The following is a 19,004-nucleotide window of genomic DNA, read 5'->3' on the forward strand; positions in this document are numbered from 1 at the left end:
ATTTTACTTTATTTCAATAAAAAAACAAATTTTCTTTATATTTCTCATCTATTTCTTTTCCATCAACTTCTATTTACATTCACGTTGACTCTTTAGCTTTTTTTTTCTTTATTTCTTTTCCAGTAGAATTTAGTAGGAGTGAAAGAGATGGAAAGAATATAAAAAAAAGAAGACAAAAAGAATGATTAGATAATAGAAAAGAGAAAAATGTTAAAAAAATTGCATTACTCTAATGTTCTATTTCATTTGCTAAAATACAAAATTATTTAACTTTACAGAACCATTTTCATATAAATTGTATTACTGATATGTATTATTTTAAGACCAAATGGATATTTAGGTGTAAAGTTCAAAGAACAATCCTTAAAATTTCTGACACAAATCGGTCGTCTATTCATAAATATCAGGCACAAAAAGTCGCCACAGTTTCTCCCTGGTCGTCAACATAGTATAGAAAGATAAGTTTCAATTTCTATTTGCAAAGACTGAGGGTTCAATTCAGCAAGTATTTTTGGTATTCAAGAGATAAACGATTATCTTTCTTGACTTAAACATGCACTATAATCTTAACTAAGGAAATAAGCTAACAAAACTCAATTATGGCCAGGGATGTATCACACAACCAGAAAATCACCTGCCAAAACTAATTTTAAAAAACGTCAGAGTTGACTAATTACAATAACAAATATGATAAGTAAAGCAAAAAATTAATCTCCCCTATCCACAGAACAGGAAAAAAATATATCACAGCCACCAACTCAACCAGATGAAAATTTGGAAACCCAAAAAAGTTCATCTCTCGTCTTCTATGGTCTTCTCTACACATCTTTCCATTGTCAATACTGCAAACATAAACAGACCTCTTAGCTAAAGGGACAAATACACGAACATATGATAGCAGGTAATTAATTCAGTCAAGTAAAAGTTCAAATGTGATAAGAGGAAAGATGGAAAGAACCGCACGAGCCTTTATATAAATAACAACAAGCAACAATAGACAAACAAGACACGCATAATAGGATAAGCGGCAGTGGTATTTTCAACAACACCTTCTGCAGCTATAAATCCAAGGGCTGAACTTTTTTTCAGAACTTTTAATATTTTTTCAGAACTTTTTTAATATTTTTCAGAAAAAAAATACATATATATGGGGGCTGGGTTGTCAAATGATAGCCATGGTTCAGTGAAATTGATATTACACTATTAATTTACTCGGGCTTATAGAAAAATTGAGAAAACTACGCTGATTCACTTATTTATATTCTTCTTTTTGGTGTAAATATATGTTAGGATATTTATCCTATTTTATCATCATTATAGTGTGTCAAGGGTTACCCTATTTATCATGATTATATTGTGTCTAGGATTACCCTATTTATCATGATTATATTGTGTCTAGGGTTACCCTATTTATCATGATTATATTGTGTCTAGAGTTACCCTATTTATGTACTTGTGTATCAATTTATTCTTATAAATAGAAGATTATGAAAGGGATCAATTAAGCCCTCAAGAATTATTTCTTTTCAATCTTAAGTTGGTATCAGAGCGGGTCGATCCCGCTCTGGTTTCTGTCTCGTAATATATATCTGTCCAGCGCCACAGTTCTTCGTCGCCCGCCGCTGCCCGTCGCCGGCCACCATCAACCGTCGGCCACCGTCTTCCGTCGCCGGCCACCGTCGCCGCCGGCCACCGTCGTCCGTCGCCGGCCGCCGTCGTCCATCACTGTCACAGTTTCCTTCGTCTAAACCCTTAGGGTTTTCTTGTTCCTTGCACGTACTATTTGTCTTCTTCAAAAATGGCGTCTGGCAGTACTCTTTCCTTCTCTGGAAATCCATCAATTACCTCCGAGAAGCTAAATGGAAAAAATTATCTATCATGGTCTGCTGCCGTTGAAATGTGGTTCCTTGGTCAAGGGCATTATGACCACCTTGAGCGAGATGGAAGCCATGTGCCTACTGAAAAAGCTGATCAGTGGAAACAAGCAGATTTCCAGTTGTGTGCCTTGTTATGGCAATCAGTGGAACCCAAACTTTTTGTATCTTTGAGGGCTTTCAAAACTTGTTACTCCTTTTGGAAGAAAGCCCAAAGCATTTATGCCAACGATATTCAACGTCTCTATGACACTACGAACAAGCTTGCATCTCTTAAAATGGCAGACCATGATATGGTGTCCTTCATGGCTGAAGCCCAATCTGCTGTCGAAGAACTTAGGATGTTTTTGGAAGTAGATCCATTAGAGGATATAAAAAAGAAACTAGACTATTTTTACATGGTGTTGATCCTTCGTGCCCTACATCCCGATTTTGATCATCTCAGAGATCAAATTCTAACTAGTCATGAGGTCCCCTCTATGGAAACATTGACCACTCGGCTTCTGCGTGTCCCGGTATCTCAAACTCAAGAAGCGCATGAACTAGTGGAACCATCTGTCATGGTTGCCACACGAGGAAGAGGAGGACGTGGCACTAGAGGAGGAGGACGAGGAGGTCGGGGACGTACTCAATGCACATATTGTAAAAGAATAGGTCATACTCAAGAGAATTGCTACTCCTTACATGGTTTCCCTTCCAAAACCGCCAATATTTCAAAGACTGAAACTTCCACTTCGAAAACTGAAACCTCCACTTCTATGTTTTCTGAGGAAGAATATCAAAAGTATTTAAGGTTAAAGTCTAACAGCTTGGCACAACCATCTCAATCTCCCAATACATCAACAGCCTGCGTTTCTCAATCTATGGAATGTCAGAATTCATGGGTAATTGACTCAGGTGCTTCTGATCACATTTCTGGTAATACCTCTTTGTTCTCATCTATTTCCTTTCGAGAAAAACCTCGTTTCATAACCCTTGCAAATGGATCTAAAACTTCTTCCAAAGGAGTCGGTCATGTTTCTTTGTCTCCCTCCCTCAATCTCAACTCAGTCCTTTTTGTTCCTAATTGTCCTTTTAATTTAATTTCCTTAAGCCAGTTGACTAAAATGTTAAATTGTTCAATAACCTTTGATCATAAATCTTTTGTTATACAGGAGCGTGGTTCGGGGAGACAGATTGGAGAAGGATATGAAGCTGGCGGATTATACCATTTTGGATCTCGTCCAAGGGTGTCGTGTGTTGCTGCTCCTAATCCTAAAGTGCTACATGATCGACTTGGCCATCCTCATTTGTCCAAATTAAAAAAGATGTGTCCTGAACTTAGTGGTCTCCAAACCTTAGAATGTGAGTCATGTCAATTAGGAAAACATGTTAGATCTTCCTTTCCTAAAAGGTCTCAATCAATATGTAATTCTCGTTTTTCCATCATCCATTCTGATATATGGGGACCTAGTCGTATCTCCTCCTTTAGTTTTAGATATTTTGTTACCTTTATTGATGAATATTCAAGATGTACTTGGGTTTATCTTATGAAAAATCGTTCTGAATTGTTAGCTATCTTTACATCCTTTTTGAATGAAATCAAGAATCAATTTGGTGAAGTAATAAAAATATTCAGAAGTGATAATGCAAAAGAGTATTTCTCATCCTCCTTTTCTGCCATCTTGAGTTCCCATGGTATCTTACATCAGTCTACTTGTCCTCATACACCACAGCAAAATGGTATAGCAGAACGAAAAAATAGACACTTGGTTGAAACTGCTCGTACCCTTTTGCTTGGTGCCCATATTCCTGTCCATCACTGGGGGATGCCATTTTAACTGCATGTTATCTTATTAATAGGATGCCCTCCTCCTCTCTTGATAATAAAGTCCCTTTCTCCATTTTGTTTCCTAATGATCCTCTCTTTCATACATCTCCCCGAGTGTTTGGCTGTGTATGTTTTGTTCATGACATGTCTCCAGGTCTAGACAAACTCTCCGCTTGGGCTCTCAAATGTGTCTTCTTAGGCTATTCTCGACTTCAAAAAGGATATCGGTGTTACTCTCTTGAAACTAAGAAGTATTACATGTCTGCCAATGTCACATTCTTTGAACAGACTCCTTACTTCTCTCCATCTGTTCAGGATGTTTCTATCCTCCAGCAGGTCCTTCCTATTCCAATGGCTGAGTCAAATAGCTCCACTGTCTCTATCATTCCAAGTCTTGATCACAATCCTTTTACACCTGTTTCTTCACATACTGAGATCATCCCACACAGGGCCCCAATGGATAGTCCACCTCCCCAAGACAATGGTGAATCTCCTACTTCAGATTCTTCTCCCTCGTCACCTCCTCCCACGCCTCCTGGTGCAAATGATTTAGCATGGCCTATTGCCCTCAGAAAAGGTACTCGTTCCACTCAGAACCCTCATCCCATTTATAATTTTCTAAGCTATCATCGATTGTCGCCCTCCTATTTTTCTCTTTTATCCTCAGTGTCCTCTGTTGTTATACCCAAGAATGTGAAAGAAGCACTTGATCATCCTGGATGGTGACAAGCTATGATTGCAGAAATGCAGGCTCTTGACCACAGTAATACTTGGGAGTTGGTGCCCCTTCCCCCAGGAAAAAAGGCGGTTGGTTGTCGATGGGTGTATGCAGTTAAAGTTGGCCCTGATGGTGAAATTGATCGGCTCAAAGCTCGACTTGTTGCAAAAGGTTACACTCAGGTTTATGGTCTTGATTATTGTGACACTTTCTCTCCTGTAGCCAAGATGACTACTATTCGTCTCTTCTTTGCCATGGCAGCAATTCGTCACTGGCCACTTCATCAATTGGATATAAGAATGCCTTCCTACATGGTGATCTTGAGGAAGAAGTTTATATGGAGCAACCTCCTGGGTTTGTTGCTCAGGGGGAGTCTGGTATGGTATGCAAATTGCATCGATCTCTATATGGCCTCAAACAATCCCCACGTGCTTGGTTTGGAAAGTTTAGCTCCATTGTTCAAAAATTTGGGCTAAAACGTAGTGAAGCAGACCATTCAGTTTTTTATTGTCATTCTTCTCTCAGGAAATGTGTTTACTTAATAGTATATGTTGATGATATTGTCATTACAGGAAATGATGCTGTTGGAATATCTCAACTAAAAGAGTACTTGTGTAGACATTTTCAAACCAAGGATCTTGGAAGTCTCAAATACTTCTTAGGCATTGAAGTAGCGCAATCAAAAGATGGAGTTGTAATCTCCCAAAGGAAGTATGCTCTTGATATATTACAAGAAACAGGCATGATTGATTGTAGACCGGTAGACAGTCCCATGGACCCAAATCAGAAATTAAGGACAGAAGAAGGTGAATTATTCTCCGATCCAGAGAGGTATAGGAGGCTAGTTGGCAAACTGATTTATCTCACTATTACAAGGCCAGATCTATCCTTTGTAGTTGGAGTGGTTAGTCAGTTCATGCAGGCTCCATGTGTTGACCATTGGAATGCTCTCATTCGCATTCTAAGATATGTAAAGAAGGCTCCCGGGCAAGGATTGTTATATGAAGATAAAGGAAGCATTCATGTCTCTAGGTATTGTGATGCAGATTGGGCAGGATCACCTATTGATAGACGGTCTACAACAGGATATTGTGTTTTTCTGGGAGGAAACATTATTTCATGGAAAAGTAAGAAACAGAATGTAGTAGCCCGATCAACCGCGGAAGCCGAGTATAGGGCAATGGCATCATTAACATGTGAACTTATATGGGTGAAACAATTCCTTCAAGAGGTTAAATTTTGTGACATCCATACTATGAAGATGTATTGCGACAATCAAGCTGCTCTCCACATTGCATCAAATCCAGTGTTTCCCGAGAGGACTAAACATATAGAAATTGATTGTCATTTTGTTCGTGAAAAGTTGTTGACCAAAGAAATATGTACTGAGTTTATTGGGTCAAACGATCAACTCGCAGATGTATTGACCAAATCATTAAGGGGTCATCGGATTGAGTTTATTTGTTCCAAGCTTGGTACATACAATTTGTATGCTCCAGCTTGAGGGGGAGTGTTAGGATATTTATCCTATTTTATCATCATTATAGTGTGTCAAGGGTTACCCTATTTATCATGATTATATTGTGTCTAGGATTACCCTATTTATCATGATTATATTGTGTCTAGGGTTACCCTATTTATCATGATTATATTGTGTCTAGGGTTACCCTATTTATCATGTACTTGTGTATCAATTTATTCTTATAAATAGAAGATTGTGAAAGGGATCAATTAAGCCCTCAAGAATTATTTCTTTTCAATCTTAAGTATATATTTTTAGGTTATTAAAGCAGAAGCTGCTTCATTAGAAGCAGGTTATCGTCCCCTTAGGGACTGCAGTCGACAGATATCACATGCACGAAGGCACAAGTATACATATATAGTTCATTCAAAAGAAACCGCAATAGCTCAGAAATAGCAGTACTTTACAAAGTACACCAACTTATGGTGATCCGGATTTAATGCATTGAGGCCTTAGACAGATATAATATTTCACACAAACATTAGACATTCACAAAATACACCAACACATGCTGATTCCAATACTAATACAGCGTGACTTAAGCCAGATCAAATATACAATAAATATGAATAAAAATTACCTCAATTCACAGTCAACTCTGTGATTTTTTCCCTGTAACAATCTGGAATATCCGGAGGCCCCTGCTGAATGCTTCATTGAAAAGTATTCTGGTTTGCATATTCTGAAATCCAGGCAACCATGATAAGAGTGCCACAGGGGCCATAACAATGACTCCGAACATTATGTCATATAGACGAGCCACTGAAACAACACCATCCCAAATGATAGTGGACTGCAAAAATGGTCGGAATACTTGGGCAATTGATATCAGGCCCCAACCTGTGGGAACGAATGCCAGCAAGCTAGTGAAAATATCAATGAATTTGAATTTAGTGAATTCCAGCAAACCAACTATCACAAGTATTGCAAGAATTATGACAAGGAACTGGACCAGCCGATAATAGATGTGCTCTTTAGCTGCGTATTTGTTCCGGGCATACACAACCACCACATAAATCCCAGATATAACAAGCACATAAATCCAGGATAGCAAGTAAACAGCAATACTGGTACTTCCAGCAGAAATGCCAAGCTGGTACACAATTCCATATTGGAAAAAGAAGAATCGAAGGTCTAAGATTATCTCCAAAAGCTTTCCCCAAAGGCCAGTCACCTTCAGATGATCCTGTTCTTCATACCACCACCTTTCCCAGCTCTGTTCAGCTTTAGCAAACACACTTCCACTGTACCAAATCCAGTTCATAAAATCATCAAAGTCATAAACAGTTTTTAACCAATCAAAGCCAGAAGGATTGAACACAAATGGCGCCATAATCCATGACACTACTAAGAACCAACTAGTGATCGTCAACGCTATATAAACAAAAGTGTCAGTAGCTACAGGACTATGTGATGCATAAATTACAAGTATTAGCCCCAACTCAATTGCTTTCACAAAATGGCTACGAGCAAAGAGTCTATAGATTTCAGCAAATCTCTTGTGCTCAACAACAAAACCACGACCAGTAGCTCGATATTTCGCCCCACCATGCAGTACAGTCCGACCAAAGAAATGACTACGAGTGCCCATTGAGAATGTGTAAAAAACTGATGAAAGCTGGAGCTGCATTGTCAAGAAATCCCATATGGCTTGAAGGAACCCATGCTCAAGGGAATTTTCTACAATCATGGGAAGGGCAGTGAAAAGTCCAAGTTGGATGATGAACTGTTGATTCAAGATGGTACCAAGTGCTTCATTGTTATTGCTGTTACTTTCCATTGCATTCTCAACACCACTAAGCGCAAGATATAGCCGACCCCATAAAAATGCATATACAGTCAGAATCACCATCATTGTGTTAAAGAAGAACCCCACAGTAGTGTAGAAGAATGACAGCATCCGGAAAAAATCCAGCCTATGTCCCAATCTGTACACATCTCTACTTAGGATTTGCTCCCCATTTCCACTAGCAACCTTTGCTTCAAACATTGATACTTGATTCAACCCAACATCCCTTCCTTTTCCAACCTGAATGTATTCATGGTGAGTGACATTCCCTCCACGAAGAGTACAATTAAATCCAGCAAAGATGTCCTCACTTATGTTGATCACTCTGGAAGCTTTACTGATACCACCTCGAGTCAAGAACCAAAATCTGTCAAATACATCTGGGTGACCATAATGCATTCTAACCTTCAAAGGATTTGCCAAAACCCTCTGCCCTAAGGTGACAAAACTTGTTTCCTGAGCTGACATGAACCAGGCAAGAGAAGAAACAGAACCCGTAAAAATGTGTTCCCTAACTCCCAAAATAGTGGGCCTTCGGATACCATAGTAATGCCTGTATTCTTCCAAGAGATTTCGCATTTTAAGAGCTTCCTCAAAGTAGTTGTCCTGATTCATATCAATAGTCTGGACTGCATCACCACGGGTGAAGATTATGGCATGATTTTGATTTTCTGGCTTTCCTTCCCCAAGCTTCAAGGGCCCAGGCAACTTTACTCGGTAAATTTCCACCTCCTTCTGCAACTGTTGGTCATACTTAACAAGAACAGAGTAATACTCCTTCTCATCCCTTCCAGTGGTTTTCTCATCAACATAAGCAACCCGAAGAGCCTCATTTTTTTGCATTAGATACAAAATTTCATCAGCGTGAGGATCCTTCTTTTCCTTCTGAGTTCCATATATCTGACAAGCAATCACATACGTGAATTTCATTAAAGCAGTCCCATACTCATGGCCTTTGAATAACAGACTAACCGAGCTGCTTGCTCTACTTAAACTCTTAGAGGAAGGTGACCTTTCAGAGATGGAACTATGTAAGCTATCTGGTCTCATTGAAACAAGTTCCCGGGCACCTTCTCTAATATCCATTTCTGATGCAGAATCCAGAAAAGTCAACATCTTGAGAGCCCGGTAGTAGTACATCATTCCTCTAACTGTCCGTGATAGGGTCTGGCCCCTATAGGAAGCCCAGAGCCTCAAATCCCTAAGTTTATCAGTCCAAAGATCACTGTCCTTAGTCATTCCCTCTCGACGCATCCTCTCTATAAAATTTTTCCACTCATCATCATATATAGTCTGCAAATAGTACAGGATTGAAACCCCATCTTCATTCTCATTTCTGAGCTGTTCTTTATTGTATAACACTTCTTCACTATAGTAAGGTGTTAGCACACTGAAAGCCATCATTTTCTCAACTTGGGGAGCATGGGGCATGTTCATAAAAAGTGAGTTACTGAAGAAAGCAATTCTCCGTCTAGCTTCTAAATTTACTGGAATGTTTTGCATTGAATCATTGGATGTAAGAATTGTGTACAAGCGCCGGACCTGCCGATAGAAGTTCTCATTCCTGGCGTCAGGTAACTGAATGGCATTCTCAAAAAGTAGACCTGAAGCAGGATTCTGTTGAGCCAAACCATCCTCCTTTAGCTGATCAGGATTTCTTTGCTCCTTGAAAAAGTCTCGGATAGCAATCTCATAAAGGGCTTGAAGGGTATTCACTACTTGGTTAGGATCTTTGACCGGCCTGTTTAATAACTGAACTAGTTTTATCAACTTGTCGTGGAGCTTAGGCAGTGCAGTTGTATCAAACAATTTAGTGAATTTTTCAATCTCGAGAGAGTGACCAATTTCCTGAAACAGAACAGTCACAATAGAATGCTCTTCGGTGTTGTGCTTGATAATCGCAAGAAGCAAGTGCTTGACACTGTCATAAGCTTCAATGACAGCACAGCGTCTGTATTCACTCTTGCATATCTTCTTATAAAGCCTCTTATCACTATCATCAACCAGTTCTTTGGCCTGACTGAGTGCCAACAGTAGCTCATTGCAGAGAAGAAAACATGGCCAGCGGATTACCCTGACATTCCAAGAGTTCTCAGGCAGCTCCAGCAACTCAAACTCTTTGTCAGATATAATATCCTCCTCCCTAAAAGACAGAATTATCTCATTCCATATCAAAGCAAACTTGTTGGCCTCAATCTGGTTAGACTCAAGCTTCCTATAGGGCCGACCAAGACCGTACCTGAGCTTCAGCCTGTGAATGGCATCCTTAAACTTACTCTTCAATGTTCCTCTTGTATTCAATAACTGCTCCTCCGGCATGAGATTAAACTGAATTGCACTGGCAAAAAACTGGAACCTCAATTTCAGCTGCTGCATATTTCTTATCTCACCCAAGTGTGCAAACAACCCCACACCCGCCCCAGCAAAAGACGAGTATATCGAATACCAAATCTGTATATCCATAAGATAAATCAACACAACTGGAAGCCACAACAACCCCACAGCCAACCGGTTGCTGTTATGAAAAAACTCATGCCATTCGTAGCTAACATTTTTCAGGTCCAACACTGCCTTTGACGGAGCAATCATGGGTTTCACCTGCAAAAAGTAACTGAAGCAAAATTTCGTGGCCAGCACCACAACCCAGAAAACTGAATACTTCACATTGTCCACAAGACCTTCCCTCAGACCACGTCCCACAAAGCTCCTGCTCTGAAACCACCATGACAACATGTAGAAAATCTTCCAATTTGTTTTCTCCACAAAATTCCTAATCCAAGGAAGCACAAAAAGAGCCACAGCTAGAAGCTCCGGAATAAGGAAAACAACCACAACCTCCAGAAAGTTCACCACCCGATCATTCGCTGCTGGTGACCACCGCCTATCCTGGTTCCTCTGCGTCCAAATCCTGGCATAAAACACACCAAACACAACAATCCAGGCAGCAGCCACAACACACTTCAGCACCATCCTCACTCCAAGCCCAATTGTCTCCCGAGACACCAACCTATACTGCATCCCCACATCAAGCAAACTCTGCACAAACCTCAAACCACTCCAAGTGAAAAATATAGTCAAAACCCTGACCTGCACAGTCCTATCCTCCAAAGCCTGCCAAGGGAACTTCCTCTCTTCCCAAGCCACAATAATAGCAGCCTGAAGAAATAATATCAACATCACCCAAAGCCTATCAAAACTCCTAAGCAAATTCCAAAACGACCTCTGCTCCACAAACCCAGTCTTCCCCACATGCTTCCCACCACCACCAGCAGTAACAAAGAAGTTACTCCCAACATCAAGAGGCCACTTCAGCTTCTCAAAACACCTCCTACTCCAAAAATATTCATTAATATCATCATAGTTCCTCCAAGCACTATGAGGAGCAGTACCATTCCTACTACTATCAACCTCACGCTTAACAGTCTCATAAATAGGCTTCACAACCATGTTCAAAAACGCGTTCTCACCGGAAATCGAGGGCATAACCGGCTGCCCAGTGTTCTCGTCGATATAATCTTCCAAAATTCTGTTCAACTCGTTCGCCATGTTGTGGAAGATATAGCAGATGCACTCCGGCATGAAGCGAAGATTTGCAGCCTCTCCCCAGATCAAGAGGTACAGAGACACGTAGAGCAGCTCACGTCGAAGGTCGTCCCCTGCGCCTCCACGCCGGTTGTCGGAGATCCAGATGTTGGACTTCTTCCCGAGGTAGGAGCACCACGCCCCGTAGTTTTTCAACAACTTCTTGCGGAACCGCCGGAGCACGCCGGCGTCGAGCGTGTCGATGTTGTCCGGCGGCGGCGTGAGGCGCATCTGAGCGTTCGCGAGATGGAGAACCAAATGCTCACGCTGGTTCCGAACGTTGTCACGCTGGAATCCAAAAAAGAGCGCAAGCCAGTCGAGGAGGTCCATGTTCTGCTGCCATTGCCCGAAAGGAGGTCGTCGGAGGTCCCCGACTGCCCGCATAGCCGCCACCGCCGCGCGGACCTCTGGGAAGCGGAGCGACGGGTGGTCCGTGAGGAGGTTGTGCAAGGGAATGATGTTGAAAGGCTCATCGTCCCGGCCCGGAGCGCCGGCAGCCGGCGGCTGAGGATGACGGTGGCGGAGACTCATAGCATGGGAATCGAAACCCTAGAAGAAGGATGCAACTGTAACAGCAGTAGCAGTAGTACTACACAGTAACGGGTTTTGAAGTTGAAGAAGGTGCCGAAAGTGTGGGTAGTGTTAGTTACAGAGAGAGAGAGAAAGAGAGAAGGTGATGAATGGTGATGGTGGCTAACGTGCGCACTGGTGAAAGCTGAGGGGGAAGAAGAAAGGCGCCTTAGAAGCGCGTTGAGATACTTTCACATTGCTTATTTAGTTTTAATTAATTGCTGAGTTAATCAAACGGATTAAATATTTTCCTAACCAATATTGCCTAAAACTTGTACCTTTTTCGTCTCTTTTGAATTTATTTCTTGTTTTATTTTAATTAATTTACCGATGAAGTTTTTGGTAAGCTCGAATTTGACCTAGTTCTTGCTTCGCTTTCCCCGTCGTTGTCTTTTTTTTCTTTTCTTTTTCTTGTGGTCAATTTATGGATCGTGATCCCTAAATTTGAAAATAAAATTGCAATTTACGAGTATCGTTGACCAATGAATCCAATTTGACATCGAAACACAGAAAATAAAATTGTGGGTTGATGTGATCGTGTGAGAATATCCCTCCCGGCCATCTATAAGAAGCAGCCTCTTACAAGGTGCTAGAACGAATTGTATTGAAATATATGTACTTTTTATATTTTTTTCAGTTAAAATATGGGTAGTTAATTAATTTGAAGCACTGTATTTTTTTTGTTTGACAGCAATAAAGTAACTATGAAATAATTTTGTATTATGTTGAAGTTGACAAATTGGATTTAAAGCCAAAGAAAAGTGAAAAGGTAACGTAACGTGCAATTTGAATGGCGGAGACAGACAAACGCTACGCGCTTCTCTCGTTTCAAAACCGCTGAAGCGTACGTAATAAAAAAATAAAGAAAGAGAGAAAAATCACCACTTTCAATTTTGAACGCTAACACAATATGGCTCTATATTAAAAAAAATAGAAAATACATTTTAATGTGTTAGTTAATTTTAATGTTGAAATAAAAATGTTATGAATATATGTCCAGTCTTTGTAAACTGTATTTTCAATTGATGTAATTAGATATTGTCATTTTTACATATTGTATTGATAAATTTGAATTTAAAAAACTGCATTTTCATTTTTGTTATATTTGAAAATTAATTAAGACAATACAAAAATGAAATTATTCTCGCGAGTTAGTAGGAACGGGTAACCTGATAAAAGAATTGTGAGGTTTAAATCAAGGATCACAAATAAATTAATAATAACATTTATAAACTTGGCTTGATATTGACAAGGAATATTAAAACAAATTAAACATTCTCAAATCTTTTAAATCAATTTAAATATTTTTAATTTATACAAAAATGTTTTCATTATCATACGACGTTAAAAAATATGTATTAATTACGTTGAATGATTGTATAACGTTTTTTTGGCTTTTATTTTTTTTTTATTTGAATATTTAATAAATATTCTAACTGGCACAAATATATTTGAGAAAGATTAAACACAATTTATTTCCATCTAATATTAAAAATATAAATTTCAAAAATAAAAATAAATATAAGCTTAAATCTTACTTCGTCGTCTTCATGTTAAGAGTTGAATTTTTGTTTAGTACTCGGTTTTAAAAATGAAGACATTTAGTCCTTATATTAGTGTGTATGTTAGTGTGATGTGGTCGTACTTTTATTGTCTAACTTTTTCTCTCTTTTGTTAAGTTTTTTGTTTGATGATTTGTTGAATTTGTTCTTTTTTTTTAACCTTATTCGTATATTTTTCATTTGTTGTTCAGTTTTTTCTCTCTCTTATTAAGTTTTTTATTTGATGATTTGTTAAATTTGTTCTTTATTTGTGGATCTTATTCGTATATTTTTCATAACATACAGATTCAATATCTTCATTTTAAAAATTGCATATTAAACAGAAATTCACTTCTTAAAAACGAAATAAATATTTAAACCTAAATATAAAGAAAATATGCATCCATCTAACCTGATTCCTGGAAGCAATATTATTATTATCATTTAACTTTGTATAAACATGAAATTTCTTTATTTATATATATATATATATATATATATATATATATATATATATATATATATATATATATATATATAGATAGATAGATAAAGATATAAAGATTTTGTTAAAGCTGCTACCCAGTTTTCTGGCAGGTTAGTTGTCCAATGGAAGAGTGGCCCACTAGATTGGACCTAATCATAAAGGATGTGGAGCAGGTATTTTACTTCTTCTAGTCTTAATGGTTAAGAAAATTGTAATTAATATTTAAGAAAAATAATTAAAAGAAATTCAGACATTAAATTCCTTAAATATCTAAAGATATTTTTGATAAAATAATTTTACTTCACTAAAATCTTTATATTCCGTAAATATATTATGCAAATGATAAAAATAATTAATTAAGGCATTAATTGTACATTGAACATGTTTTCATGATATCAAATAATTAGTTAATGAAAATGAGACTGGGCGAATATTATTTATTTAAAAATACATTTACCATCACACTATCACGTTATTACAACTTGCTTCTTAGTCATACTAAAGAACTTTACATGGGTCAAATTCCTAAATTTTGTAATAAATAAATATTTTAAAAGTTATGTTTAAGCTTATTTTTAATTTATGGATATTATAAAAAATCGTTGTAATTTATTAAAACTGAACTGTAAACTCTTTCGCAGAAACATTTTGCTTAACAAAGGACATAAGTTTTCTCTTTGTACAGCGAGAATTTCAATATAAAATATTTTTAAATCTTTACTATAAAATAAGAAAACGCATTAAACTCTAATAAATAAGAAACAAATATAAAACGTAATTGAGATTTATCTTTCCTTCTCCCTTTCCGCATACTCTTTACCTACCATTTTATTATAAACTTAATGTTTAAGTTATAATTTTAGAAACTTTCAGAAAGAAAGTTATATATATATATATATATATATATATATATATATAATAAAAAAATTTATGCCTAGAAAGTTATCATAATGATTGACAATTGATGGCTAGTGTAAAACTATTTATAAATGTATGAAAACATGAATATTATTAAATTTAGGTTTGAATAGATTCAAAAACACACAAATTCATTTCAAATCATGATTGTTGAAGTCTACTTATATTATAATAATAATGATGATGATGTGTTTAATATGGTAAGAAATAAGAAAAATATCACAGTATATTAGATGTGCAAATATTAATAGAAACATAATTAAAATAAATTAATTTTCCGATCTTTGGATACGTGAATTATCAATATTTTTGTATTTTTATTAAAACTTGAATTTTAGTGACTAGCAATATACTAGCTGTACCGACAGGTCCTCCTGGCATAGACCGAGCGAGCGGTTAACACAATGTCGCCCACCAAGATCACAATCAAGACCGGGCGTCCAAACTAACATATACCGACCGGTACTCTCCAGTCATAAACCGAGAGACCCTCCAAGAACGTTCGGTTCATGAATGGACCGAACGGCCAGCCAAGATGCAATCAGGACCGAGCGTCCAGCCATTCAGGAACCGAACGTCCGTCCAAGATGGCAATCAGGACCGAGCGTCCAGCCATTCATGAACCGAACGACCGCCTAAGATGGCGATCAGGACCGAGCGTCCAGCCATTCGTGAACCGAACGTCCGCCCAATATGGCAATCAGGACCGAGCGTCCGTCCAGTGTGACCAGACAGTAGAACCAGATGGACGCCCACCCAGGTTGACATCCCTGGCCGACCATCATTCCCAACCGACCCGCACTTTGTCGACTACACAGTTAAACGCTAATGACTCATTACAGCCCTTAACGAAGATTATGGTATGATTGGGTCGTTATCAGGCCCACGAAAGGTAAAAGCCCATTACAATCAGTATAAATAAAGGATTTCAGGTATGAGTTCTGGACAGATTGCTTAGAACGCAACATATGCATGCATTATAGAACGCTCTATCATATAACTAACTTGAGCGTCGGAGTGGCTTTGGCAGGTACCCGACCACCCGGCTTGGAGTAGGAGGGTGACCATCTGGAGTACATAGGGAGAAACCCTACACAGTGCGTCCAATCCTCGGCAAAGAGGTTGCCGTCCGTCTAGTTTTGGTCCGGCCTTCTTCAGCTTGTGGGATTCAGCAGCGTCCGCCCAGCTCTCGTCAGCTCCAAGTGCCACCAAGCGCCAAAGCTGCTTGTTCTGCGTCCGTCCGGTTTTCAGCAGCGCCTAGAGCCCCTGGAGATAGAGCCGCTCGATCCGCTTCAGCTGGAGAGAAAGCGTCCGCCCGGTCCATAGCAGCTTCATTGCTCGTCCGCCAGCCTTTACCATTCGTGATCGTCCGTCCGATCTTCAACAAGCTTGTGTGTTTTAACAGGGCCCTCACGGATTCGGTCGAAACATTTGGCGCCCACCGTGGGGCCGAGTGGGTATTCCCCAGTGTAAACACAAGGAACCAATGAGGGGCACATCAGAAGAACGTCAACTCCCGGCCCTTCAGCCCTTTGCACTCGGCTTCATCAACATTACGCAAGTCTCGGTCGTCCGGCCTGATTTCCTGGCCGTTCGACCTTAATTCACGGTCGTCCAGCCCCAAGCCTCGGCCATCCGGCCTCGTACTCTCGGCCCTCCGGCCTTAGTAAGTTTTCGGCCGTTCGGCCTCATCTCTCGGCCGTCCGGCCTCACCTCAGCCAAATTCTGCATCCGTCACCCGGCCATTTGGCCTCCAAGGTACGTGTTTCGCCTCTACCACCCGGCCATTCGGCCTTAGGTACTTAGCCAAATTTGGCATCCAACATCCGGACATCCTGCCTGAACTCCCGGTCATTCGACCTCAACTCCCGGACCGGCCTCAACCAAATTTGGCATCCGCCACCCGGCCATTTGGCCTCCAAGGTACGTGTTTCGCCTCTACCATCCAGTCATTCGGCCTTAGGTACTTAGCCAAATTTGGCATCCAGAATCTGGTCATCCGGCCCCAACAAGCTCTCGGCCGGCCGTCCTCAACGAGCGCTCGCCCATCCGGCAGCCAACTCTCGGCCACAAGGCCTCAACATGCGCTCGTCCATCCGGCCTCATTAAGCGTTCGTCCATCAGGCCTTAACTCTCGGTCATCCCGACTCAACAAGCGCTCGTCCGTCCGGCCTCAACATGCGCTCGTCCATCCGGCCTAATTAAGCGTTCGTCCATCAGGCCTTAACTCTCGGTCATCCCGACTCAACAAGCGCTCGGCCATCAGGCCTCAACTCTCGGTCGTCCGGCCTCAGCATACGTTCGTCCATTCGACCTCCAATTAATTTGGCCATTCGGCCTTCCGTACATCCGTTTCGGCCGTTCAGCCTTGTAGGTGTCCGGTCGCTCGACACCTACTGCTTGGCCTTCTGTGGCCTCAACATCCAGGTATTCGGTCGATCGGCCTCACAAGAGTTCGACCATTCGGCTACACAGGTACTCGGCCACCATGCCTGTCATCCGCCCGAAGATTCTCCAAGAACTCCTGGGCTAGGGATGGTCATTAACGTCTATTGGGAAGTTCTCCTGGGCCACGGACCATTATTCTCATAAGTGCTCTCTGGGAACCACCATTCTCATCCGAGCATGTTCAACCCACCGGTCTACCTTACACGGTATATAACCATCTACTTTCTTTAAACTTGCAATTCGATTATATTCCCTTCGTAATACAGGTAACCCGCAATAATTGCACGAGTGCATATTCGCAAAAAGGGCTCTCCTCAATCATCTCGCATTAAACATAGAAAAAGTCCAACTTGATGAACGGAGAGTTCCACCGAGAACCACTATCAACTTGGCCGGACGGTGAACGGAGAGTTCCACCGAGAACCATTGTCGTCCGCGCCAAAAGTCCAAGTTGATGAACCGAGAACCGAGAGTTCCACCGAGAACCACTGTCAACTTGGCCGGACGGTGAACGGAGAGTTCCACCGAGAACCACTGCCGTCCGCGCCAAAAGACCAAGTTGATGAACAGAGTGTTCCACCGAGAACCACTCTCAACTTGGCCGGGCGGAGAACAGGGAGTTCTTTCTGAAGAACCACTGCCGTCCGGCGTGACCACAAGTTCCGAAGACCCACAACCGATCGGTCTCCTGGCCTCAATCTCTTGGCCTCCGCGGCCTCTACCGCTGAGCCTCCCGGGGCCCCAACCGTTCGGTCCCAACATGGCCTACTAAGGCCTTAGCTGTTCAATATCAGTAGAGCCTCCGAAGGTGTCAACAGTTCGGCCTCAGCCGTTCGTTATCCAAGGGAGTAAATCGACCGGCCGTTCATGGCCTCATTATAACTTTGCCAAATTGGGCAACAATCGGTCGTCCGACCTCAACAAGCTCTCGGCCATTTGGCCTTAGCTGTCGGCAATCCGGCCTCAACTCTCGGTTGTCCGGCCTCGACAAGCACTCGGTCATCCGGCCTTAGCCAAAGTTGGAGTTCGCCATCCGGCCATTTGGCCTCCAAGGTACGTGTTCGACCTCTGCCACTCGGCCATTCGGCCTTAGGTACATAGCCAAATTTGGCATCCAGAATCGGGTCATCCGGCCTGAACTCCCGGCCGTTCCAGCTCCACTCCCGGACGTCCAACCTCAAGTTCTCGGTCGTCCAACCCCAACAAGCTCTCGCCCATCCGGCCTCAAGCTCTCGGCCACCCGGACAAAAGCGCTCGTCCGTCCGGCCTCAAAGAGCGCTCGTCCATCCGGCCTCAAACTCTCGGCCACCAAGCCTCAACTATCGGCCGTCCGGCCTCAAAGAGCGCTCGTCCATCCGGCCTCAACAAGCGCTCGTCCATCCGGCCTCACTGTTAGCCATCCGGCCTCAAATCTCGGTCGTCCGGCATCAACATGCTTTCGGCCATTCGGCCTCAACTATCGGCTATCAAGCCTCAACTCTCGGTCGTCCGGCCTGAACAAACTGTCGGCCATTTGGCCTTAGCTATCGGCCATCCGGCCTCAACTCTCGGTCGTCCGGCCTCAACAAGCTCTCGACCATTTGGCCTCAGCTGTCGGCTATCAAGCCTCAAGTCTCGGCCGTTCGGCCTCAACGTTAGCCAGATTTGGCATTCAACATTCAAGCATCCGGTCGTGAACTCTTGGTCGTTCATCCCAAGTTATTCGATCGTCCGACGTAAAGCGTCCGGCCATTTGGCCTCCAAGG

At 41.3% G+C, this 19,004-nt stretch overlaps 1 protein-coding gene and 1 non-coding gene across 2 annotated transcripts; both read right to left on the minus strand.

Annotated features, from left to right (window-relative positions):
- Nucleotides 1-451: 451 nt before the first annotated feature.
- GSL05 (glucan synthase-like 5) lies at nucleotides 452-12,061 on the minus strand. The gene is made up of 2 exons (XM_088092708.1): nucleotides 6,505-12,061; nucleotides 452-842 (listed from the first exon to the last, which is right to left on the minus strand). The coding sequence occupies exon 1, from the start codon at nucleotides 11,824-11,826 to the stop codon at nucleotides 6,517-6,519; it is 5,310 nt and encodes a 1,769-aa protein (XP_087948834.1). The 5' UTR covers nucleotides 11,827-12,061; the 3' UTR covers nucleotides 452-842; nucleotides 6,505-6,516.
- LOC124849197 (small nucleolar RNA J33) lies at nucleotides 8,787-8,867 on the minus strand. The gene has a single exon (XR_007029749.1). It is a non-coding gene; the product is annotated as a small nucleolar RNA J33 (small nucleolar RNA).
- Nucleotides 12,062-19,004: the final 6,943 nt, after the last annotated feature.

This window comes from Vigna umbellata, chromosome 6, assembly GCF_029865625.1.
Source record: "Vigna umbellata cultivar VRB3 chromosome 6, Vumbellata_1.0, whole genome shotgun sequence".
In the NCBI taxonomy this organism is placed as follows: domain Eukaryota; kingdom Viridiplantae; phylum Streptophyta; class Magnoliopsida; order Fabales; family Fabaceae; genus Vigna; species Vigna umbellata.

Coding starts and splice junctions, on each gene's coding strand:
- GSL05 (XM_088092708.1), bottom strand. CDS start 11,826: ATGAGTCTCCGCCACCGTCATCCTCAGCCGCCGGCTGCCGGCGCTCCG.